This window comes from Salmo salar, chromosome ssa27, assembly GCF_905237065.1.
Source record: "Salmo salar chromosome ssa27, Ssal_v3.1, whole genome shotgun sequence".
Lineage (NCBI taxonomy): Eukaryota > Metazoa > Chordata > Actinopteri > Salmoniformes > Salmonidae > Salmo > Salmo salar.
In genome coordinates, this window is record NC_059468.1 from 36,586,935 (window position 1) to 36,613,027 (window position 26,093).

The following is a 26,093-nucleotide window of genomic DNA, read 5'->3' on the forward strand; positions in this document are numbered from 1 at the left end:
GTCAAGTTCTTCCACACCAATCTAGACAAACCATTTCTGTATGGACCTCGCTTTGTGAACAGGGGCATTGTCATGCTGAAACAGGAAAGGGACTTCCCCAAACTGTTGCCACAAAGTTGGAAACAGAATTGTCTAAAATGCTATTGTATGCTGTAGTGTTGACTTCCATTCACTGGAACGAAGGGCAGTGTCTGAACCATGAAAAACAGCCCCAGCCCATTATTCCTCTTTCACCAAACTGTACAGTTGGCACTATGCATTCAGGCAGGTAGAGTTCTCTTGGCATCCGCCAAACCCAGATTCTTCCATCGGACTGCCAGATGGTGAAGCGTGATTCATCACTCCAGAGAACGTGTTTCCGCTGCTCCAGAGTCCAATGGCGGCAAGCTATACACCACTCCAGCCGATGTTTGGCATCGCGCGTGGTGATCTTAGGCTTGTGTGCGGCTGCTCGGCCATGGAAACCCAATTCATTAAGCTCCCAAGTCATTACAATCTGTAGAAGCTATGAGGATAGAAAGGTTCAGTACTTTTGTGAAGCATCACAGTTCAGCTGAAAAATATATGGCAAATAGAAATCCAAAATGGATGGTGTTAAGAGATAGATGGGAGGGGTTGAATGGAGCTGAAGGGTGGGACAAATAACAACAAGATAACCAATGTTAAACATACGGGGTTTGTAAAATGCATATAGGTTCTGAAATGTGGTAAAATAGCACAGTTACAAATAGAAATCTAACCGGATGGACATCAGAAATAGAGGTAGGACTAAAAACAAACAAAATATAACTATTGTAAAATAGATTGTGTCTGTAAAATGTGTAATATGTACAGTTGAAGTCGGAAGTTTACATATACTTTAGCCAAGTACATTTAAACTCAATTTTTCACAATTCCTAACATTTAATCCTAGTACAAATTCCCTGTTTTAGGTCAGTTAGGATCACCACTTTATTTTAAGAATGTGAAATGTCAGAATAATAGTAGAGAGGATGCTTTATTTTATGTAAACTTTCGATTTCAACTGTATATATATATATATATACATATATGTATGTATATGTATGTATATAAAACTCTTTTTTTAAAAGAAGCTCCCGGCGAACATTTATTGTGTTGACGTTGTTTCCAGAGGCTGTTTGGAACACGGCAGTGAGTTTTGCAAGCGAGGACAGACCATTTTTACACGCTACGTGCTTCAGCACTCAGCAGTCCCATTCTGTGAGCTTGAGTGGCCTACCACTTTGCGGATGAGCCGTTGTTGCTCCTAGATGTTTCCACTTTAAAATAACAGCACTTACAATTGACTGGGGCAGCTCTAGCAGGGCAGAAATTTGATGAACTGATTTGTTGGAAAGGAGGCATCCTGTGACAGTGCCATGTTGAAAGTCACTGAGCTCTTCAGTAAGACCATACTACTGCCACATTTTGTCTAAGGATATTGCGTGACTGTGAGCTCGATTTTATACACCAGTCAGCAACGGGTGTGGCTGAAATAGCTGAATCCACTCATTTGAAAAGGTGTCCACATAATTTTGTATATATAGTGTATGTGTGCAGCATACAATTCCATAGGCCTTTCTTTGCATAAATGCAACGCAGGGGCATTCAAGTATGGGGTATCTTGCTGGGTGCATCTTATCTAGTATTATTCAATTTAGCTTTTTAATATAATTAAAATGAAAACAATCTCAAATAAATTGGATTTATAATACCCTAAATGTCTATGATTGTTGAGGAAAACTGACCGCCATCATTGCATGGCACCCTCTATGTTGTATCCAAAATTTTTTATATAGCAGCTGTATAATCTTCGATTTTCAAACTCACCCTCAATACCTCTGGCAAGGCCAAAGTCTACTTGGCTTGTATATGGTTAGTAATTGCTATGGGAGATCTGCATGGGAAAGCCCGGTCTGCAGTCGTAGGGGCGCAACGTGACCTGAAAAAAAGGAACCTCCGGGAAAACCGTCAGCGCAAAGTGGATCTTTAGGGGGGTGGGCGACAAACGATACTTGAAATAAACACTATTTTAGACTGTTTTTAAATTGTCCATATGATCCACACATAGTTAATATACGTTTTAAATGAATGTGCATGTATAAAAGTAAAACGTAAGGCCTTGGTAATATTGTTTTTCAGTCATTTATTCGGTCGTAGTTCGGCCGTCTCACACCTCCCGGAGATGGCATCCTGTGGTTGGGAGGCGGAGACGGGACCCCCGTTGACGTCAGTGGGCCTGTCTGTTTCCTGCAATAGAAAGTGAGAGAAGAGAGACAAAATAATCAATTTGTCCTTACAGTTAAGGTGTGTTACACCTGCAATCATTAATATTAAGACTGCACTTGTAAGTATATTTGAATGTAGTTTGTGTATATTTATTTTTTTTTTTCGTTAATGTGTTGGCCACTTCGGTCTGCATCGGGATGCGTTCTGGCAGTGTTTTCACGGGGCGCTCGTGTCCAACGCTGGTCGGGGACGTTCTAGCTGGTTCGGCTAGTTCTTTTCTCAAGGCCATCACTGTTTTCTTTCGTTTAGCTCACGCCTGTGCTTTTTTTTTTGCCAAGAAGGAATGTCAAATTTTAGGACCAAACAAGTCAAAGTTTAAGAGCCGTCGTTGCTTACCATAGCATCGTTGTTTTGGTGTAGACGTCTGCAACATTTGAATGTGGTGTGTGTAATATTACTATCTTGCCTGCTACGCAACGTGTACTGAATGTGCCTATTTTGCGCCCATGGGTAAGACTTATCTATTGCAAATTTATCTGATACACTAGCCAGTGTTTATATGTTGCGCAACACATGGCCAACAAAGTGTTGAAAATAATGTCGCATTTTGTTGAATTAGGGAAGTGCAGCCGTTGTACTGTTGCAGAGAGCGAGGGGGTTTCCCTGACTCCTCCCTCGGTTACAGCGCGTTCATGTGTTGTTGCTACAGACATACAAATACCATGTTCCCATCTTGCTTTTGATTTAGACTGCTTTCCCTGAAAATAAGATTGACATGTGATTATAACATGGGTTGTGAAAGCACATTGATGAATGGCTACAGGGAAACAGGGCTGTTTACCTGTTTAGATATGTCACTTGAAGCCACCGTTATTGGTTGGATAGACTGATTTGATTATGTCACAGACAGGGGTTTGGCTATTCAAAATTAATATTTCATAATGCAGGACATCGTGTCTATTGTTTTACATGCGGCTACAATGTTGCTGTAAAATGCTGCAAGGTGACGGAAAGGAATCCTCCTAGGTGTGTGTTGAATGAGTCAGCCGTTAGTGACCAAGAGAGAGGATTTCATTCGGACAGTTTTAGGTCCTACTGCAACGTTTACTCAGCAGCTCATTGTGGCGTCCTCATCAAGCTGTCAGTTTCGGGGTGTTTCCTCAAATATGAATCAGCTGACACGCGCGCCGCACACGCACGGTCTCCTCCTGACATGCATGCAGCATCGTCTGAAGCATCAAGCATTCGACCTGTCCTTCGTTCTGCGAGGCAGGTGGGTGCCTAGGGCTGCATGTTATATTGTGTGACTTTCATTGTCGTCCTTCCGTTCTTTCGGTGACCTGGTGCAGACGCTATGTACAACACTGCCGATGTATTGCACTGACTTCGACAATGATGTCATTGCTGTGGCAGCGCACATGTAGCCGTGTATGATTAAACATCCTACCGTTGTAGTAACTGACTTTTATGTAACATTGGCAAACGGAACATAGACGTGATGCTGAAAGATAATGTTCAGTGGAAGGGATTGGACGAGGTTGATTGTTATGAATACTACAATAGGTTATTTTAGTAACGCCATGTAGGAAATTATCTAACAGCATGCAGATCATTATATTTCAAAGGTTTTGTCATTTTCAATAAAGTCATTTAAAAAAAAGAAAAGTATATATAATTCAGGGCAGTGTATTGGAGGGCTAATTGCAGGAGTGCTATGCTTTGCCGTGGGTTTTGCTGCTGTTCTTGTTGTTGCAGAGCGCAGATTTGCATAAAGACATCCTCTGTAAAAAGGCAGCAATACAATAAAACAACGACCACTACGAGATCACATTGACCTTTCAGTGTTTGCACAGGTCTGATTGTGACGCAACGATCTATGGAGGGTTAACTTTTACAAGGTGATCAGTCTGATATCAGCCCTGTCCGCTAACCGCCATAGCACCCGGACCGCTTACTTCCCGCCAGACACGGGGCCTTTATTGTTGGCACCTTTCATCATTCAGGAACGTGTGTCGTTAAAGCGAAGGACAGGGATGCGTATCTAACATGGACTTGTCAATCAGGCATTACCAAAAACAATCTCCTCTTGGATTAGATTAAACTAGAGATAGTTACTCCAGGGTTTATAGTTATATGGATATAGATGCCTTCACATCTCTTTTGTCTTTCCAGAATTCACCACATTTCAGTCGCAGGAGTGTCATCCTGTCATACGGACATTATACTAGCAAACCTAACTGGAGCTTTGCTTTTTCAGTAGGTTTGGACTGAAATAAGAATTTAGCCTGTGTACATTTTTGGAATTAAATAATGATTTAGACTGTGTACATTTGGACTGAAATAAGAATTTAGCCTGTGTACATTTAGACTGAAATAAGAATTTAAAACATGTATGTTTGAATCAATGGTTAGCATATACACTAGATGACCGACAGGGGGCGCTGTATTGAAGCTGCCGCACCTCCATCTTGGCACTCCCCCACCATTGTAGAAAATATTTTGGAAGCTATTAAAATGCATTCACTAATGTCTACATTTGTTTTTGCCACATTTATTTGATTACAGACACCTTAATGCAGGGGTGGGCAACTCCAGTCCTCGAGGGCCTGATTGGTGTCACACTGTTTCTCCATCCCTAGAAAACACAGCTGATTAATCAAATTGCTTCCTAAACTGAAGATCATTATTGGAGTCAGGTGTGTTAGCTGGGGCAAAACTGTGACACCAATCAGGACCACCAATCAGGACTGGAATTGCCCACCCCTGCCTTTTATGCATACTTTATCATTATATTATGTGAGCTAAACAAAATAAAAATATATAAACAGTTTCCTTAAAAAAAATCCTAATCAATCTACACACAATATCCCACAATGACAAAGTGAAACCAGGTTTCTAGACATTTTTGCTAATATATTAAAAAAAAACTGAAATATCTTATTTATATAAGTATTCAGACCCTTTGCTATGAGATTCGAAATTGAGATGAGGTGCATCCTGTTTTCATTGATCATCCTTGATGTTTCGAGAACTTGATTGGAGTCATCCTGTGGTAAATTCAATTGATTTGACATGATTTGGAAAGGCATATACCTGTCTATATAAGATCCCACAGTTGACAGTGCATATCAGAGCAAAAACCAAGTTGTGCGGTCAATGGAATTGTCCGTAGAGCTCCGAGACAGGATTGTGTCGAGGCACAGATCTGGGGAAGGGTACCAAAAATGTCTGTAGCATTGAAGGTCCCCAAGAACACAGTGGCCTCCATCATTCTTAAATTGAAGAAGTTTGGAACCGCCAAGACTTCCTAGAGCTGGCCACCCAGCAGAACTGAGCGATTGGGGGAGAAGAGCCTTGGTCAGGAAGGTGACCAAGAACCCGATGGTCACTCTGACAGAGCTACAGAGTTCCTCTGTGGAGATGGGAGAACCTTCCAGAAGGACAACCCTATCTGCAGCATTCCAGCAAATAAGGCCTTTATGGTAGAGTGGCCAGACGGAAGCCCCTCAGTAAAAGGCACATGACAGCACGCTTGCAGTTTGCCAAAAGGCACCTAAAGGACTCTCAGACCATGAGAAACACGATTCTCTGGTCTGATGAAACCAAGATTGAAATAAGAATTTAGACCCTGTACGTTTGGACTGAAATAAGAATTTAGACCCTGTACGTTTGGACTGAAATAAGAATTTAGACCCTGTACATTTGGACTGAAATAAGAATTTAGACCCTGTACGTTTGGACTGAAATAAGAATTTAGACCCTGTACGTTTGGACTGAAATAAGAATTTAGACCCTGTACATTTGGACTGAAATAAGAATTTAGACCCTGTACGTTTGGACTGAAATAAGAATTTAGACCCTGTACATTTGGACTGAAATAAGAATTTAGACCCTGTACGTTTGGACTGAAATAAGAATTTAGACCCTGTACGTTTGGACTGAAATAAGAATTTAGACCCTGTACATTTGGACTGAAATAAGAATTTAGATCCTGTACGTTTGGACTGAAATAAGAATTTAGATCAAGGGTTTCCGTTGACCGGTAAATGGCAGCTTTTGGCCATAAAAAAGCAGTTAAATCAAATAGTCCGGGAGAAAAAAAATCCATTGGAAAATAATGTTTTTTATTCATTGATGGAAATAGCAGTCGATGTGCCCCAACTTAAAAGGCGAATATACTTCATAGGCTAATAAATCCTCAAGCTGCTTGGAAATGTATATCTGGTGTGTTTCAATTTTTACTCACGTTAAAGACGCAAGGTCCTCGTAAGGGACTTCAGCTAAGTGTACCCCGACTGAGCAAAATTGGCAAAGATTATGTTGATTATCCCTGTTTCCAGTGTGCCCGCCGAGAGGGAATCCTTTCTCCAAAACGGAGTAAAGACGGCCTCAAGATCGCTCCTTGAGGACAAAGTAGCGAGGCTGATGCGAATCGCAAGCTGCCCCAAGGAGTTGGACTGATTTGACTTCCCAACAGCAGAGGCTCACTTTTGAGCAGGCCAAGGTCCGCTGCAAGTACATTAGAGGCAAATGATTGTGTTGGTCAGGCCCAGTCTTAGTACTTCTGCTGCCGCCCTAGACAAGATCAACATATGCCGCCCCTGTTTCATGTATAGTATGACTATTAAGATTTGGAATGGATTGATAGACTGTAGAGGAATGATGTGTATCATGCGCAAGTGGTGCATTTCAGTTGAGCTTATTCAGTAGCACTTGGAAACAAAACAAGTGCTTTCATACATGCATGGCGCGCGCGGACCTCGTTTCACAGGAACATCGTAAAATAAGCTTCCTCTCAATTAACCTAATTTTTTTTAGGAATTCATTTGATTTACTTATCGAATTTTATTGTCCGACATCAGTTTTATAATTTCTTCATTTTGTTGCCGCCTTGAGTGGCCTCTTTCCACTGCCGTGGTGCTGAATCGCAGCTGGAATGGGGTGTGGGGCGGGCTGGCTCTGGTGTTCGTAGACAGCCATGTTTTCTTATTTTAATTAGCTTAATTAAAATATTAATCTCTAGGCTAAATTAAATTAGAGAGGCCTAGATTGTATTTTTTTTAAAACAGCTGTGATTTGTTATTTATTCATTAAAGTGTTCTTACAAATAGCCTGTAAGACAGGTCATTCGCACATTTTATTATACAAATGTGATATTTTGAATTTGTTTTACTGTGTAGGCGGTCACGCTGTCCCGTGCTGAATTTTCCTAACGGAAACCCTGACACACACACACACACACACACACACACACACACACACACACACACACACACACACACACACACACACACACACACACACACACACACACACACACACACACACACACACGGAAGACTGCATGGACTGCTTAGTGTTTATTGATCTTCGCTGTGTGTTGCGCTAATGCTGACCACTGTTGTTTGTGTGTGTGTGAACCCAGAGGGTGTCCCTGACTGTGTGTATGTGGATTCAGCTGTCCCCCAGCTGGTCTACCTGCATTAGAGAATCTACCACCTTTCAGAAGATGTGTCAGTGAGTGAACCAACCAACCGGGGAGAAAAAAATGCCGCGCACAAAGCAGAACAACCCCAAGAACCTTAAAGGTGAGTCCCCAAACTGTTTTGAATGTGACTTGTATTCTAACCTATCCTATTCTAACCTATCCTATTCTAACCTATTCTAACCTATCCTATTCTAACCTATCCTATTCTAACCTATTCTAACCTATCCTATTCTAACCTATCCTATTCTAACCTATTCTAACCTATCCTATTCTAACCTATCCTATTCTAACCTATTCTATTATCCTATTCTAACCTATCCTATTCTAACCTATCCTATTCTAACCTATCCTATTCTAACCTATTCTAACCTATCCTATTCTAACCTATCCTATTCTAACCTATTCTAACCTATCCTATTCTAACCTATCCTATTCTAACCTATTCTATTATCCTATTCTAACCTATCCTATTCTAACCTATTCTAACCTATCCTATTCTAACCTATCCTATTCTAACCTATTCTAACCTATCCTATTCTAACCTATTCTATTATCCTATTCTAACCTATCCTATTCTATCCTATTCTAACCTATCCTATTCTAACCTATCCTATTCTAACCTATTCTAACCTATCCTATTCTAACCTATCCTATTCTAACCTATCCTATTCTAACCTATCCTATTCTAACCTATTCTAACCTATCCTATTCTAACCTATCCTATTCTAACCTATCCTATTCTAACCTATTCTAACCTATCCTATTCTAACCTATTCTATTATCCTATTCTAACCTATTCTATTATCCTATTCTAACCTATCCTATTCTAACCTATCCTATTCTAACCTATTCTAACCTATCCTATTCTAACCTATTCTAACCTATTCTAACCTATCCTATTCTAACCTATCCTATTCTAACCTATTCTATTATCCTATTCTAACCTATTCTAACCTATCCTATTCTAACCTATTCTATTATCCTATTCTAACCTATTCTAACCTATCCTATTCTAACCTATTCTAACCTATCCTATTCTAACCTATCCTATTCTAACCTATCCTATTCTAACCTATCCTATTCTAACCTATTCTAACCTATCCTATTCTAACCTATTCTATTATCCTATTCTAACCTATTCTATTATCCTATTCTAACCTATCCTATTCTAACCTATCCTATTCTAACCTATTCTATTATCCTATTCTAACCTATCCTATTCTAACCTATCCTATTCTAACCTATTCTATTATCCTATTCTAACCTATCCTATTCTAACCTATTCTATTATCCTATTCTAACCTATCCTATTCTAACCTATTCTATTATCCTATTCTAACCTATTCTAACCTATCCTATTCTAACCTATTCTATTATCCTATTCTAACCTATCCTATTCTAACCTATCCTATTCTAACCTATTCTAACCTATCCTATTCTAACCTATTCTATTATCCTATTCTAACCTATCCTATTCTAACCTATCCTATTCTAACCTATTCTAACCTATCCTATTCTAACCTATTCTATTATCCTATTCTAACCTATCCTATTCTAACCTATCCTATTCTAACCTATTCTATTATCCTATTCTAACTTATCCTATTCTAACCTATTCTAACCTATTCTATAATCCTATTCTAACCTATCCTATTCTAACCTATCCTATTCTAACCTATTCTAACCTATCCTATTCTAACCTATTCTATTATCCTATTCTAACCTATCCTATTCTAACCTATCCTATTCTAACCTATTCTATTATCCTATTCTAACCTATCCTATTCTAACCTATCCTATTCTAACCTATTCTAACCTATCCTATTCTAACCTATTCTATTATCCTATTCTAACCTATCCTATTCTAACCTATCCTATTCTAACCTATTCTAACCTATCCTATTCTAACCTATCCTATCCTATTCTAACCTATCCTATTCTAACCTATCCTATTCTAACCTATTCTAACCTATCCTATTCTAACCTATCCTATTCTAACCTATTCTATTATCCTATTCTAACCTATCCTATTCTAACCTATCCTATTCTAACCTATCCTATTCTAACCTATCCTATTCTAACCTATTCTAACCTATCCTATTCTAACCTATCCTATTCTAACCTATTCTAACCTATCCTATTCTAACCTATCCTATTCTAACCTATCCTATTCTAACCTATTCTATTATCCTATCATATTCTATTCTGACCTATTCTATTATCCTATTCTAACCTATTCTAATCTATTCTATCCTATTCTATTTTATTCTATCCTATTCTATTTTATTCTATCCTATTCTAACCTATCCTATTCTATTCTATTCTATCCTATTCTATTCTATCCTATTCTAACCTATCCTATTCTAACCTATTCTATTCTAACCTATTCTAATCTATTCTATCCTATTCTATTTTATTCTATCCTATTCTATTTTATTCTATCCTATTCTATTTTATTATGTTCTGTCCTATTCTATCCTATTACATTCTACTCTCTGTCAGGTCATCTTTAGTTTAGACTTCAATATTCAGAAGCAAGTGAGCAATAGACAGAAATAGGAAGGGATCACTGAGTCACCTGTCCTAACCCCAGTCCCCTAGTCCCCAAAACACTTCTGTCCACACAGACCAAATGTCTATAGGATCTGCTGACACATGGTCGTCCACTTCCCTTCTGTGTGATTTTGCTGGTTAGTCTTTTGTCATACAATTTCTATTAGTGCTTCCTATTCCCTTCAGTGTGTGCTGTGGGAAGCACAGAAGTAAAATACATTGTGTAATTGTATGGTGGAACCTCCCTTTAGGCCGATATCGTTGGAGTCTGTATGTTAGTTATGGTTGGAGTCTATGTAGGTTATAGTTGGAGTATAGTGTGTAAGTTCTTATGGCTTATGTTCATGTTTACAGAAGTATGCCTGTTAATCAAGAGCAGAGCTATTCTTCGGCTGCATTAATTGCTTTTGATTTCTACTAGGGTTGCAAAGCTACCGGTAATTTACCAAAGTTACCAGAACAATCAGTAATTTTGGTAATTAACATATAATCTATGACAATCTATTTTAACTTTGGCAATTTATACTTTAATAACTTTTAAAAAATTATTAATATACAGTATACTTAAAAAAATTATCTATGTCTATATTGTGCACGGGTTTCTAGTAGTCAGACTACATGGTTCAAGAGAAAACTGCCGAATTAATTTAAAAAAAGCATCTAATCAACAATGGCATTATTTTTTGTTAACTCTGCAACTCTTCCAAACATAGACTTTTTGCACAACTGCCACCAGTTTGACGCTAAAACATTGACAACAAATACATATTGACATAAATAAAATGAAAAAATAAAACTATATAGATAGATATATAGATATATCTATCAATATAAATTACTGATAGATAGATAGATAGATAGATAGATAGATATATGAAGAATAGTTCATGCTCAAATCCTTGTATTTATATTATAATGGTATTCAGTAAGTTTATGGTTCATTTAGGATAATGTTTCACAGCTTTGTCATTCTATTTATTTATTTTTTAATTTTAAATCATCTTATTTAATAATGTTCTACATTTTACATGTGATATGGCCACACAGAGGGACAGAGATAACAGACACCTGTGATAATCTGAAGAACCCAAAACGGCCACTAGATGTCTTGTGATAAATTCAGAAACATTTCTTGAAAGTTACCAAAATTCTGGTAGTTCACTGGTAAATTTAGAAAGTAAACAAATAATATACCCTCCCTTTGCAACCCTAATCTCTGCCAATGGCTTTCCTATGCTAATTATTGGATGATTATGCGTTAGATGTGCGTATGTGTGTTGTGTGTGTGTGCGCGTGTGTGAAGCATGCTGCATGCAAAGTCCACATGAGTAAAATGAGAGAAGGTTTCCTTTGCTAATCTCTGTTTACCCATCATTATAACCCCCCCCCCTCCCCCGCATTCTTATTGCTTTGAGCTTACTTGGCCAAACAACATTAATCATTTAGATTTATAACAGCAGATTGCCTAATGGAGGACTGTGAAAGTGTACATTTCCCCAGTCACGTTCGACCAGTTACTATTTCAGAGCGAGTCTAAACCACGTAGTGGTGGTGGTGGTAGTAGTAGTAGTAGTAGTAGTAGTAGTAGTAGTAGTGGTGGTGGTAGTAGTGGTGGTAGTGGTGGTGGTAGTGGTGGTAGTGGTAGTAGTAGTAGTAGTGGTGGTGGTAGTGGTGGTAGTGGTAGTGGTGGTAGTAGTAGTGGTGGTAGTGGTAGTGGTGGTGGTAGTAGTAGTAGTGGTGGTGGTGGTAGTGGTGGTAGTGGTAGTGGTGGTGGTGATGGTAGTAGTGGTGGTGGTGGTGGTAGTAGTGGTGGTGGTGGTGGTGGTGGTAGTAGTAGTGGTGGTAGTGGTGGTGGTGGTAGTAGTAGTGGTAGTGGTGGTAGTAGTGGTGATGGTAGTAGTGGTGGTAGTAGTAGTAGTAGTGGTGGTGGTGGTGGTGGTAGTAGTGGTGGTGGTAGTAGTGGTGGTGGTAGTGGTGGTAGTAGTGGTGATGGTAGTAGTGGTGGTAGTAGTAGTGGTGGTGGTAGTGGTAGTGGTGGTGGTAGTAATAGTAGTAGTGGTGGTGGTGGTAGTAATAGTAGTAGTGGTGGTGGTAGTAGTGGTGGTGGTAGTGGTAGTGGTGGTAGTAGTGGTGATGGTAGTAGTGGTGGTGGTAGTAGTAGTAGTGGTGGTGGTGGTGGTAGTAGTGGTGGTGGTGGTAGCAGTAGTAGTAGTGGTGATGGTAGTAGTGTTTTCTGAGGTCATGTAATAGGGTTATGTCCATACCAGCTGGTGTCTAAAGGGTGAGCTTATAGTTTGGGGAAACATTATTTTATGAGCTGTAAGAAACGTGGTATCCATCAATATAAATGCGCATATGAAAAATAAGGAGAATTGTCTGCCACCTAAAGGCAGGACCTAATTAAAGAATGGAAGGAAGCTTCATCTTTCCTCAATTGTTTCCTCTGGCAATGTATGGATTTGGTTTGTTACAAGAACAAGTACTGCAGTGAACAAGGATGTCCCATTCTCTCTGGCATATCTCTCTTTCTCTTCCACCATTTTCTCCATGTAGTTTCAGACTGAAGGAACGCAAGGAAATTATGTGACCAGATATCTGTATAGTATATGAAAACTAAATATAGATATAGGTTCTTAATTTGAGTACGAAAAAGTATGAAAATGTATGCACTCACTCTAGACAAGAGCGTCTGCTAAATGACTAAAATGTAAATGTAGAATGAGACAGTTTGCTACAGTAGGAAAATAATGCTGCAGCATGTGGATTATAATTAATGGAAAAAAATTTGTAGGGGTTGATACATTTTTGTTATGATAAATCAAACTTTATAAGCCTTTTTAAACCTTGAATAGTTTGCATTTCCTGCAGTGCAGAAACAAATTAAGATCCTACATCTGTAGGGGATTGTACAGTTTCTGTGTTGTGACTTCTATGGTTTCAGAAGGAACTCAAGGAAATGAGAGTATTAGATATATTAAAAATAAATCCCAGTAGCTTGCTTATAGCTTTTGTATTGTGGCATTTGACCTTTGACCTGTTTCATCACTTCTCCTCTCTGTGCTCGGAGGCTTGATTTAGTGAGACAGGAAATGCTGCTGCTCATTGTTATCACATGTTCAGTCACATTCTACTGCAGTGACTGTCACACCCCTCAGAACCTCCTAATGCTCTTCTTGGGAACTGCACACACCCTCCTCTCCAAACTGCCCCTGGCAATCACATGTTGATGCTCAGTCAGACCTCAAGACAACATTCCTGTATGTATCTTTTTTCTTCTTGGTCTAATGGAAAAGGAAAAGGCGGGCCGCACAGGCCCCCATTAACATCGACGTGGCTTTTGTGGAGCGGGTTGAGAGTTTCAAGTTCCTTGGTGTCCACATCACCAACAAACTATCATGGTCCAAACACACCAAGACAGTTGTGAAGAGGGCACGACAACACCTTTTCCCCCTCTGGAGACGGAAAGATTTGGAACGGCTCCCGAGATCCTCAAAGATTTCTACAGCTGCACCATCGAGAGCATCCTGACCAGTTGCATCACCGCCTGGTATGGCAACTGTTCAGCCTCCGACCTTTAAGGTGCTGGGGCCAAGCTTACTGCCATCCAGGACCTTTTATACTAGGCGTGTCAGAGGAAGGCCCAAAAAATTGTCCGACTCCAGTCACCCAAGTCATAGACTGTTCTCTCTGCTACTGCACGGAAAGCGGTACTGGAGCACCAAGTCTAGGTTCAAGAGGCTCATTAACAGCTTCTACCCTCAAGCCATAAGACTGCTGAACAATTAATCAAATGGCCACCCGGACTATTTACATTAACCCCCCCCCCCCCCCCCCTTTGTTTTTACACTGCTGCTACTCGCTGTTTGTTATCTATGCATAGTCACTTTACCCCTACCTACATGTACAAATTACCCCTGCACATTGACTCGGTACCAGTAGCCCCTGTATATGGCCTTCTTATTGTTATTGTACTTTAGTTTATTTAGTAAATATTTAATATTTATTGAACTGCATTGTTGGTTAAGGGCTTGTAAGTAAGCATTTCATTGTAAGGTTGTATTTCACCTGTTGTATTTGGCGCAAATCAATTTGATTTGATTTAATGCAGTGTGTTAAATAAATATATGAAAAATAACAAATTCCAGGAACAACTGTGGCTTTGGTAAAAATAATTACATTTGAAAATAGCCCCCCAAAAATTGGCTAAGTATATAGACCTCAGTTGTTTGAGCCGGGGCCTTCGAAGGCCAAAGTTCCTTCCTTATTCTTTTTGGCTTGAAGCTCTGTAATGAATACTCGCACCATGGTTACGGACAATCATGTCAATAAGGGAACCACCCTAGTGTGTGTGTGTGTGTGTGTGTGTGTGTGTGTGTGTGTGTGTGTGTGTGTGTGTTCATGTCTTCGAATAAGGTTGTCACATTAAGTTCTGTTAAGAGATACAAAAGATGAATTGTTATATTGACTCCAAACCCATCTGGATTGGTACTGGCAGGTGAAGTTAAAACAAGGTGACACTCGTGTGTGTGTGTGTGTGTGTGTGTGTGTGTGTGTGTGTGTGTGTGTGTGTGTGTGTGTGTGTGTGTGTGTGTGTGTGTGTGTGTGTGTGTGTGTGTGTGTGTGTGTGTGTGTGTGTTTGTGTCTGTCAACATGACAGGAATGCCGTGACGCAGTTTGCGGGTTTTAAGTCCGGAACTCCAGCAGTTGGTTTCCAAGCAGCTCTGGTTGGGCGGGAGCCTGGGTCATAACAGTAGTTTCCCCTGGCCTAGCCTGCCGCTCATTCGCCCAGAGTCACATTTAATGGCCATCATACATTGTCACCATTGAGGACCTTAAAGGTGCAATATGCAGAAATCGCTCTGCCATTTACTGTTTGCAAATTTTTTTGTATTTTGCCTAATTTCAGTTTGTGTGAAAGTAAGCAGTCATTGTGTAGAGAATCATTGTACCATCTAAACTGCTGTGAAATATATTTTCCATAACCAAAAATATAGTATTTTCAGCTGTTTGAATCTGATGTACGAAACCCAAAGTAAAAGACACAATAACGAAACTTTAGAACGGGAAGCATAGAAATAGAGCACATAGAATAGCTCTACCGCTTCTTAGACTTGCGTTCAATGAGAATGACAGATCTATAACTCGCATATCTGCGACTTTGTTTGGGTTCCCCAAAAAATGACATTGCAGCTTTAACAGCCTAAAGGGATAGCTAATTTTGAGCTATTTAAAGATGAAAAATTCAACATATTTGCTGAAAATGTAATTATGCTCAATAACAAGTGTCTAAGACCTTGAATTATTTATTCTCTGGTATTATTTATTTCAGTGGTTTTGTGAACTTTATGATATTTAGATTCTGTACTAAGGCTCAGGATGTGTCTTCTCACAAAGGCTCAGGATGTGTCTTCTCACAAAGGCTCAGGATGTGTCTTCTCACAAAGGCTCAGGATGTGTCTTCTCACAAAGGCTCAGGATGTGTCTTCTCACAAAGGCTCGGATGTGTCTTCTCACAAAGGCTCAGGATGTGTCTTCTCACAAAGGCTCAGGATGTGTCTTCTCACAAAGGCTCAGGATGTTGTCTTCTCACAAAGGCTCAGGATGTCTGCTCCCCTGCTTTAGCTAGAAAAACACTGTCTGCAAAATGGGGAACAATTTATATGTAGCGGCCCACACATTTAACAAGGTGGGAAAAATGTTTAGGCTACCCTTTTAAAGGAAAAATACATTGATTCTCCCTCACTATGCGAATTCCCAAACTGATCTGCCTTGTTTAGATGCCGTTATATATTGCATTAACTGGATGTGAATGCATTCTGAAGGTCAATATAGTGCATAGCAGCTCTACTAGCCAGTTCAATATTTCCCCTATACTGTGGTTTCTGACCATACCAACATCACTCTAGCTGTATCCCAAAAGCACTCTTTTCCCTACAGTCCCTGGTCAAAAGTAGTGCACTATAAAAGGAATAAGGTGCCATTTGGGACCCAGACCCTGTTTAATAATCAACCCATAGATCTGCTATCACTGACTTCATTCAGCCAGTGGTTACTGGTTAGGTGTTGTTGTGGGTCAGAGTAGGGCTGTGGCGGTCATGACATTTTGTCAGCCGGTGACTGTCAAGCAAATTACTGCCCGTCTCATGGTAATTGACCGTTTAATGAACATAAACTCATTTAGTATCTCCTGGCTTCCACGCATAGCCTACAAGCCACTGATACAGACTTTTTGGAACATCTACAAGTCTAATAAATCAATTTAATATAGCCTGCACCTTCACAATAAAACCATAATTTATTTTAGACAGGTCTAAAGTAACATGATATTAAGAAAATGTAGTGTATTTCAGAAGAACAGAATAGTTTACTCTGAGTTGTCGTTATGTTAAGTGCTGATGTGGCTATGCCATATGGCTGTGGGCTACTCTAATTCATTTGGCAGACAAGATTTGTTTAGAATTCCATGGCATTATTTTATAGTATGAAGAATACAATTGAACAAAGCTGAATAAAATAGAAAGGATATTTTCTCCAAACGATTTCTGGAGGAGTGCGTATATGCGGCTATTCTGTGTTGAGCGTTTAACAAAGAAACAGGTCCTCTTATATGCTTCATTTGGAGTTATTTGTGATACAAACGTTGGGCTATATGTTTTGATTTTAATACCTTCTCTAAGGCTGCATGATGCGACTCCTCTAATGATGATTTTGCTCAGGCTGCACACACTTCATCAGTCTCTCATTCACAATATGACAAGCACTTGATAATGTCTCGAATTTCCCGGCGACATCCCCCTTGTGTGGCAATAATGCCCCCCTAAAAACGTCCATGCCTTTTGCAGCCATTGGTCGTTGTGCCCTTGGGTTGAATATAATAATTATAATTCCCTTCTCCTGGCTTCGTGCCAGAGTGATTTAGATGTCAGAGTGATTTAGAGAGACAATTGAGTTCTGAGTACCAGGCAGTTAGCCAGTTTGGTAGGCAACTTATGACGACCAGCATCAGAGCTTGGGGAAGCCTAGTTACCTTGACTAAACGGTCACGTAGAATTTGACTGTGGTCATGACAAGTGATCGCCGGTGTGGTGGTAATGCGGTCACCTTAACAGCCCTAGGTTAAAGTCAAGGCCAGTGGTTACTGGTTAGATATTTTTGAGGTCAAAGTAAAGGCCAGTGGTTACTGATTAGATATTGTCAGAGTAAAGGTTGCCACTCCTCCCTGATCTAACTCACACGGTAACCTAGAGATAGCATGATACAGTGCTTTCAGAAAGTTTTCACACCCCTTGACTTATTTCACATTTTTTTGTGTTACAGCCTGAATTCAAAATTAAATCATCTACACACAACACCCCATAATGACAAAGTGAGAACATGTTTGTTGAATTTTCTGCAAATATATTGAAAATGAAATACAGAAATATCTATTTTGCATAAGTATTCACCCCCCTGAGTCAATACTTTGTAGAAACACCTTTTGCTGGTGATTACAGCTGTGAGTATTTTGGGGTAAGAGCTTTGCAAATCTGGATTGTACAATATTAGCCCATTATTCTTTTTAGCAGTCTTCAAGCTCTGTCAACTTCATTGTTGATCATTGCTAGACAGCCATTTTCAAGTCTTGCCATAGATTTTCAAGCCGATTTTAAATCAAAACTGTAACTAGGCCACTCAAGAACATTCAATTAAATTTTGGTAAGTAACTCCAGTGTAGATTTGTCCTTGTGTTTTAGGTTATTGTCCTGCTGAAAGGTACATTTTTCTACCAGTATCTGTTGGAAAGCAGACTGAACCAGGTTTTCATCTAGGATTTTGCCTGTGCTTTTAGCTGTAGTCCTTTTCTTTTATCCTAAAAAGCTCCCTAGTCCTTGCCGATGAAAAGCATACCCATAAAATGATGCAGCCACCACCATGCTTGAAAATAGTATTGTTTATTGTGGAGTAACTGCAATGTTGTTGATCCATCCTCAGTTTTCTCACATCACAACCATTAAACTCTGTAACTGTTTTAAAGCCACCATTGTCCTCATGGTGAAATCCCTGAGGGGTTTCCTTCCTCTCCTGCAACTGAGTTAGGAAGGACTCCTGTATCTTTGTAGTGACTGGGTGTATTGATACACCTTCCAAAGCCAAATTAATAACTTCACCACGCTCAAAGGGATTTTCAGCGTCTGCTTTTTTTTTTACACATCTACCAATAGGTGCCCTTCTTTGTGAGGCATTAAAAAACCTCCCTTATCTTTGTGGTTGAATCAGTGCTTGAAATGCTCTACTCGATTGAGGGGGGCTTACATACAATTGTATGTGTGAGGTAAAGAGATGGGGTAGTTATTAAAAAAATCATGTTAACCACTATTATTGTTCATGCAACTTATAATGCGATTTGTCAAACACATTTTTACTCTTGAACTTATTTAGGCTTGCCATAACAAAGGGGTTGAATAAGACATTTCAGCTTTACATTTTTTATGAATTTCTATAATTTTCTACAAACGAAATTACACTTTGACATTATGGGATATTGTGTGACACAAAATCTCAATTTAATCCATTTTAAATTCAGGCTGTAACACAACAAAATGTGAAAAAAGTTAAGAGGTGTGAATACTTACTGAAGGCCCGGTGGTGTAACTGTCTTGCCCTGTCCTGTCCTCCCCTGCCCTGCCCTGACCCTCAGTGAACCCCCAGCCCGGCTCAGGGTCACCACAGACTCAGGGTCACCACAGACTCAGGTTCACCACAGGCTCAGGGTCACCACAGGCTCAGGGTCACCACAGGCTCAGGGTCACCACAGGCTCAGGGTCACCACAGGCTCAGGGTCACCACAGGCTCAGGGTCACCACAGGCTCAGGGTCACCACAGGCTCAGGATCTGAGGAGCATATTTAGATCTCCCAGTACCATACTTAGATCATCCTCAGTAAGCACTTTACGCAGGGCCAGATTGGAGGCTGGGGTCAGGGTCTTAGTAGCCACTGGGAGATCCCATCTCCCAACACACTTAAATCATCCTCCAAGAGGCGCCCACCCAATAAGCAACTAGATCAGCTTAGTAAGCACTTTACCCAGGGCTGGATTTGAGGCTGGATTGGACCTTGTGTGCTTGACACCAGATTCATAATTAGCCTAAGTAATAGCCCAACAAGCATGCCCTATATTACTGGCCAGGGGTCTCCCTTGTAAAATATAAATAAATAGGTCTCCTGACCTCAAGGAGACTTCCTAGATAAATACGTGTTAAATATAAAATAAAACGGTATGTTGTGTAGACTAGGCCGAATTCAGCCCATGGGGATAACAACAGTCTGTATGTCTGTCTACTGTAGACTACATTAAGCTTAGTATGCTTCAGTATGTGGTGCAGGGAAAGAGTTAAGTGTGACTCCTATACATGTTGTGTCATGCTTAGGCAGCCAAACCAGTCCCTCTGTACAGTACCTCCTTCAAATGAGAGCTGAAACCAGCACAGATTCACACAAAGGGAAATTCTCCCCCGGAGGCAGGAGGAACCCGTGGTTTTAGCAACAGTAACTACAACAGACAGGCTGGGACGGGTTCAGGGACATCTGTTTAACATAGTGGCAACCTCTGAGAACGGGAGAAGCCTTTCACTTTGAGAGAAAAGAGAGAGGGAGGGAGGAAATACAGGGAGGGGACAACTAAGTGGGGGGAGAGAATTTTTATGGCCATATTTTGTGTGAACGAAATTGAAATTGCGCACTTTGTCATCCGTAATGTGGGTTACGTTCTAACCAGTCTCTTCTACTGACGGCAGTGTGTTTTACTGCTTCCTGGATTTTCCTTTCCACAGAGACTGTAGCCAATGTGATAGATTTATATTCAACAGAGGAAAAGTAGGCCTATGATTTCCCAATAAGTAGCTTAGAAGTAACTCTAAACAACATTAGAATACCTTGAGCTCACTTTTCCTTTTGGTTCGGATTTAAAGTTAAATCAACGGAGGTGTCTCTACTCATAGAAGACCTTTTACCCCGATTTGGTTCAGATTCAAACCATCAGGGGTGTCTCACCAGTCTCCAAGAGCAGCTTTTGTTTTATCACGATGGGGTTGTTTTCCTGTTAAGAGGTGGTAGTTCACTGACAAATCACCTACAGTAGCCCAGAGGAGAGGACCTCCCTAGCACCTGTGAACATCTGTTCTTGAGGAATAACTTACCCGATGGCCAATTTCCAACAATCTCCGATGGCAGCTGTCCATTCAGGTAATTAGATCTTTCTGGATGTGAATTTTCTGTTAAATAAGCTTGAACTCGTTGATAGCTACTTGGATGGGAACCCAACCCACTAGTCGACTCGAAGGCCCTCGAGCTGCAGTTGAGTTGACTTCATAGTTCGTACAAGTTCATTTTTGAAGCTGTGGGATTGGAACACTTTTGTTGTTCTTTCTCTCTGTTTTTCTGCTCTCTCTCGCTGTAACTGAAGAGAAGTGGGGGGGTGGCTGTCTGCTGCTATCTCATCTGCAGCATGTCTCCTCTCTCTCTCGTTTTCTTGTTAATTCTTTCCAATGTGTCAAGTAATTATCTTTTTGTTTTCTCATGATTTGGTTGGATCTAATTGTGTTCGCTGTCCTGGGGCTCTGTGGTTTGTGTTTGTGAACAGAGCCCCAGGACCAGTTTACTTATGGGACGTTTCTCCAGGTTCATCTCTCTGTAGGTGAATGCTTTGTTATCGCTTTCTTTTGGGTGGTTGTAGAATTTAACGGCTCTGGATGGATGTTGATAATTAGCAGGCATCATCCCAATTCTGCTCTGCATGCATTATTTGGTGTTTTACGTTGAACACGAAGGATAGTTTTGCAGAATTCTGCATGCAGTCTCTCAATTTGGTGTTTGTCCCATTTTGTGAATTGTTGGTTGGTGAACGGACCCCAGACCTCACAACCATAAAGGACAGTGGGTTCTATAACTGATTCAAGTATTTTTTTTAGCCAGATCCTAATTGGTATGTCGAATTTTATGTTACATTTACATTTTAGTCATTTAGCAGACACTCTTATCCAGAGCGACTTACAGTAGTGAATGCATACATTTCATTTTCATTTCATGCATTTAAAAAAAATTAATAATTGTACTGGCCCCCCATGGGACTCGAACCCAAAACCCTGGCGTTGCACACACCATGCTGGCGTTGCAAACACCATGCTCTACCAACTGAGCCACAGGGAATGTTCCTTTTGATGGCATAGAAGGCCATTCTTGCCTTGTCTCTCAGCTCGTTCACAGCTTTGTGGAAGTTACCTGTGGCGCTGATGTTTAGGCCAAGGTATGTATAGTTATTTGTGTGCTCTAGGGCAACGGTGTCTAGATGGAATTTGTATTTGTGGTCATGGCAACTGGACCTTTTTTGGAACACCATTGTTTTTGTCTCACTGAGATTTACTGTCAGGGCCCAGGTCTGACAGAATCTGTGCAGAAGATCTAGGTGCTGCTGTAGGCCCTCCTTGGTTGGTGACAGAAGCACCAGATCATCATCAAACTGTAGACATTTGATAGATTCTAGTAGGGTGAGGCCGGGTGCTGCAGACTGTTCTAGTGCCCTCGCCAATTCGTTGATATATATGTTGAAGAGGGTGTGGATTAAGCTGCATCCCTGTCTCACACCACGGCCCTGTGGAAAGAAATGTGTTTTTGCCAATTCTAACCGCACACATTGTTTGTGTACATGGATTTTATAATGTCGTATGTTTTTCCTCCAACACCACTTTCCATCAATTTGTATAGCAGACCCTCATGCCAAATTGAGTGAAGCTTTTTTTAAATCAACAAATCTCTCTCTCTCCCCTCCCCAGTAGACTTTATTGACATGGCAATTTAAATGACTTACATTGTCAAAGTATACATATAACACAACATGGTGGGACCAACAGTAAAAAGGCATCAATCATAGTAATAGTGGAAATGGGATTAGCATTAACAGCAACAATATTAATGAGAATAATAATAAATAAAAGCAATAGTAGTAGACCAGTCTCAACATCTTTCTCTCTCTGTGTGTTTGAGGCTACCTCTTCTAGAACCATATGCTTTATTCAGACGGTTTAGTTTTTTAATGTCTTTCAAACCCACTGCTGTTTATCAGACACCACATGGTGACTAATGCCAACGCTAACACCGCCTACCTGCCTGCTCTGAAAAGTCCCTGTGTGTGTCTGTGTTCACTGTGTTTGTGTGTCTCTGCCTCCAGTGAAAATCCTTCCAGTACTTCTCAGAATGTGCCTTACCCTTTAATAACGGAACTAAAGATGGTTTTCATTAAGTGATGGCCAACAGCATTTACCTGTCAGAACGGAGGCATCCTGTTCTGAGCCAAGGCTGAGTTTGTGTTCATTAGACAGCTCCCTATATGTCTCTCAGCTGAACTCAGCCACCCACTCTGACATTTAGAACACAAGGCTGCCCCCTGATACCAGTTGGTCTGACATCACTAGGCTGCCCCCTGATGCCAGTTGGTCTGACATCACTAGGCTGCCCCCTGATGCCACTAGGTCTGACATCACTAGGTTGCCCCCTGATGCCAGTAGGTCTGACATCACTAGGTTGCCCCCTGATGCCACTAGGTCTGACATCACTAGATTGCCCCCTGATGCCAGTAGGTCTGACATCACTAGGTTTCCCCCTGATGTCAGTAGGTCTGACAACCTGACTGTGTTATGTTGTGTGTGTCTTCTTCTGTGTCTGTATGGGCTAGTGTAATGGCGACTATTTCCATCATTTATCAAGCCGCTGGACTGAATCATTGAGCCTGAAATTGTTGACCATTTTTAGAGTGAAGAGCTCCCCTCTAGACTTGACATTCGAACGCACATGGATGGATGCACGCGCGCACACACACACGTACGTGTACACACTCTCCTCCTTGCTCCACAGGTGAGTTCAGTAGCCCTGCGCTCCAACATCACTTCCTGGAACCTTGGGGTAGAGCAACGTTGATTTTGGCTTAGAAAGGGACACATTGGTGTACGACCGACCGGGGCTGAGGGGAAAATCAGAGTGGGAGACGCCCAGCCGCCTTTCATTTGTCCTTCGTCCTCGCCAGCAACAGAAACCTGGAATGGAGGGAGGGGTCCGCTGCGGTCATGAAATGGTCCAATGGTTGGACTGCACATGTTGTTTTGAGACTTGTTGAGGAATCATGACACAGCGAGGGAGGAGAGAGAGATCTGTGTATCTGATTGACTTCAGAGAATGTGTAATTCACAGAGAAATACTGCCTCTGTGTGACGTGAACGCACTGCGATCTGTTTTCTCCCGGGCTCTGTTTAGAATGTGATGTGGGATAGCTAATTCTCTGTTTGGGATGTGGGATGGCTAATTCTCTGTTTGGGATGTGATGAGGGATAGCTAATTCTCTGTTTAGAATGTGATGTGGGATAGCTAATTCTCTGTTTGGGATGTGGGATAGCTAATTCTCTGTTTGGGATGTGGGATAGCTAATTCTCTGTTTGGGATGTGGGATAGCTAATTCTCTGTTTGGGATGTGGGATAGCTAATTCTCTGTTTGGGATGTGGGATAGCTAATTCTCTGTTTAGAATGTGATGTGGGATAGCTAATTCTCTGTTTGGGATGTGGGATAGCTAATTCTCTGGAGATAAAATAAAAAAGTATTTCTTTGGGAAAAAAAGAGAGTAAAACTGACATATGCTAGCCGGAAACCCTTAAAAGGGTGGTTGCGTGTGTGTGTGTGTGTGTGTGTGTGTGTGTGTGTGCGCAGTGTGCTGGCAATGCCTGTTCTTTGCTTGTGCAAACCATTAATGTAATGGTTGCCAGGCAACGGAGCAGTATGAGTCTTAGTGTGCAGGTGACGTTCCTTGTGTCCTACTGCGGGAGCCTTCTAGGATGAGGGAGAGAGAGAGGGAATGCTGGGAATTCAGCAAGCCAGAGTGAGTGGAGAGAAAATAGTGGTGCAGGTCGGTGGGGAGATTATAGCTAGAGAAGGGGAGGGATGGTACTGTAACTGTAGAGAAGGGGGATTGGGAGGGATGGTACTGTAACTGTACAGAGTGTGCTGTGGATGTCAGCTTAGATCCACCGGACAGGGAGGACAGCCATGCAGTGTTACCCACAGTTTCTGCTCCACAGTGACTTACTTGGAGAAAGAACAATAACAGCTAGTCTCCTCGCTGGCAACGATGACATGCTCATTTGAGTCCATGATTTCCTCAGCTGGAGTTTTAATCACCACTTGATGTTTTGTTTTTTTCATGCTCCATGGCTGCTTCCTAAAATGGCTGTCTTAATCCCTACATGGGTCCTGGTCAAAAGTAGTGCACTATATAGGGTATGTTGTGCCATTTGTGAAATAGACTATGCCAATGACCCATTGGCCATGTTGGTCATTACTATCAATGAGACACAGTTAGCTGCCTGACTCTCTAATAGCTGAGACGATACTTCATGTGATGTTGAATGCATACAGAACACACATTAGAGAACAATCTGACACATTTAAAGAGCCGTTCCATTCAGAGGTCATAATGTTGAAGTGCTGCGTTCTGGATGGATGCACTGCAGCAGTGGTTGCCTGTGCTTACATGAACAGACATTAGCATATGTAAGACTGTATGATACAAGCACAATTGACTCCGGTCTTACATGCACACACTGGTTAAAAATAGTGTACTACCTAAGGAAAAGGCTGCTATTTCAGACACATCTTCAGTTTAATGTCGCACATTGTCTGGTTAGACGGAGTAACAATTAGGTCCCTGGGGAAGGGAAGCTGTAGCCTCGCCCTGCAGCAAATGGCTTCGTGAACATCTTTACCTGAAGACTTACCTATACAAAGGGAATGTCAATTTACCCAGAATACACTGGTGTCCATTAGTGATTATCCCATCGCCTCGCCTCATTGGCTCTCCCAGACTTAGATTTTTTTAGCCACCCAGGATTTGTCTATATAAAACTGGGTGATTTGAGCCATGAATGCTGATTGGCTGACCGCCATGGTATAATGGACCGTATACTACGGGTATGACAAAACATTTATTTTTACTGCTTTAATTACGTTGGTAATCAGTTTATAATAGCAATAAGGCACCTCTGGGTTTTGTGGTATATGGCCAATAAACCACGGCTAAGGGCTGTGTCCAGGCACTCTGCGATGCATCGTGCCTAAGAACTGCCCTTAGCCATGGTATATTGGCCATATACCTTATTGCTTAAATATAACTCCCAAACTCAGCTCTTGACCTGGAATCAAATCAAAGTTTATTTGTCACGTGCTCCGAATACAACAGGTGTAGACCTTACAGTGAAATGCTTACCAGTTCCACTGTGGTTTTTTTGTCCCTTGTTCTCCTCTAATCAGGGACTGGTTTAGACCTAGGACACCAGGTGGGTGTCATTTTAATTATCAGGTAGAACAGAAAACCAGCAGGCTCTAGCAATGTTCCCGCTAAGCTGCGCGCAGCTCCCCCAGGACTGCCGCACAGAAGAAATACCATTCCGCGCAGAGAAGCATGAGATTTAACTTTCTAGAGTTTTCCACGTTAGTTAACACTATCAACGTTTCTCTTTACTGTGGGAATTGTGATCGAATCAACGCAATATTCAATGCAACATACCGAAACAAACCAAACTATGCAAGAGATTTTGTTGTAAGCAGAACGCATCGGAGTAGGATTCTATTGCATTGACAGGCACGACTCAGGCCCATAGTATACACAGACCGGTGAGCCATAACCAATCAGAGCTAAAGTATCCCTATATGCAAATAGACCATTGCCATATATGGATCTGTGCCATTCACTTTGAACTGGACTGTGTTTACAGCATGTGCGGTCGTGAGTAGCGTGAGCTACATG

At 41.0% G+C, this 26,093-nt stretch overlaps 1 protein-coding gene across 8 annotated transcripts in view; it reads left to right on the top strand.

The window, feature by feature from the left end:
• The first annotated feature begins 2,158 nt into the window (after positions 1–2,158).
• LOC106589029 (zinc finger protein 40) overlaps positions 2,159–26,093 on the top strand; it is a 121,546-nt gene continuing 97,611 nt past the window's right edge. For 3 of the 8 annotated variants that reach the window (XR_006762472.1, XR_006762473.1, XM_014178670.2), the window contains exon 1: positions 19,468–20,492. Coding sequence is in view for 6 of the 8 variants with exons in the window: in XM_014178670.2 (XP_014034145.2) it covers positions 20,450–20,492 (43 nt within the window). In the remaining 2 variants the exon portion in view is untranslated. Of the gene's footprint in view, positions 2,348–2,426; positions 2,740–3,059; positions 3,503–7,654; positions 7,818–19,112; positions 20,493–26,093 lie in introns of those variants that run through there. The other 5 variants (XM_045709768.1, XM_045709770.1, XM_045709769.1 and 2 more) reach the window with 5 other exon arrangements.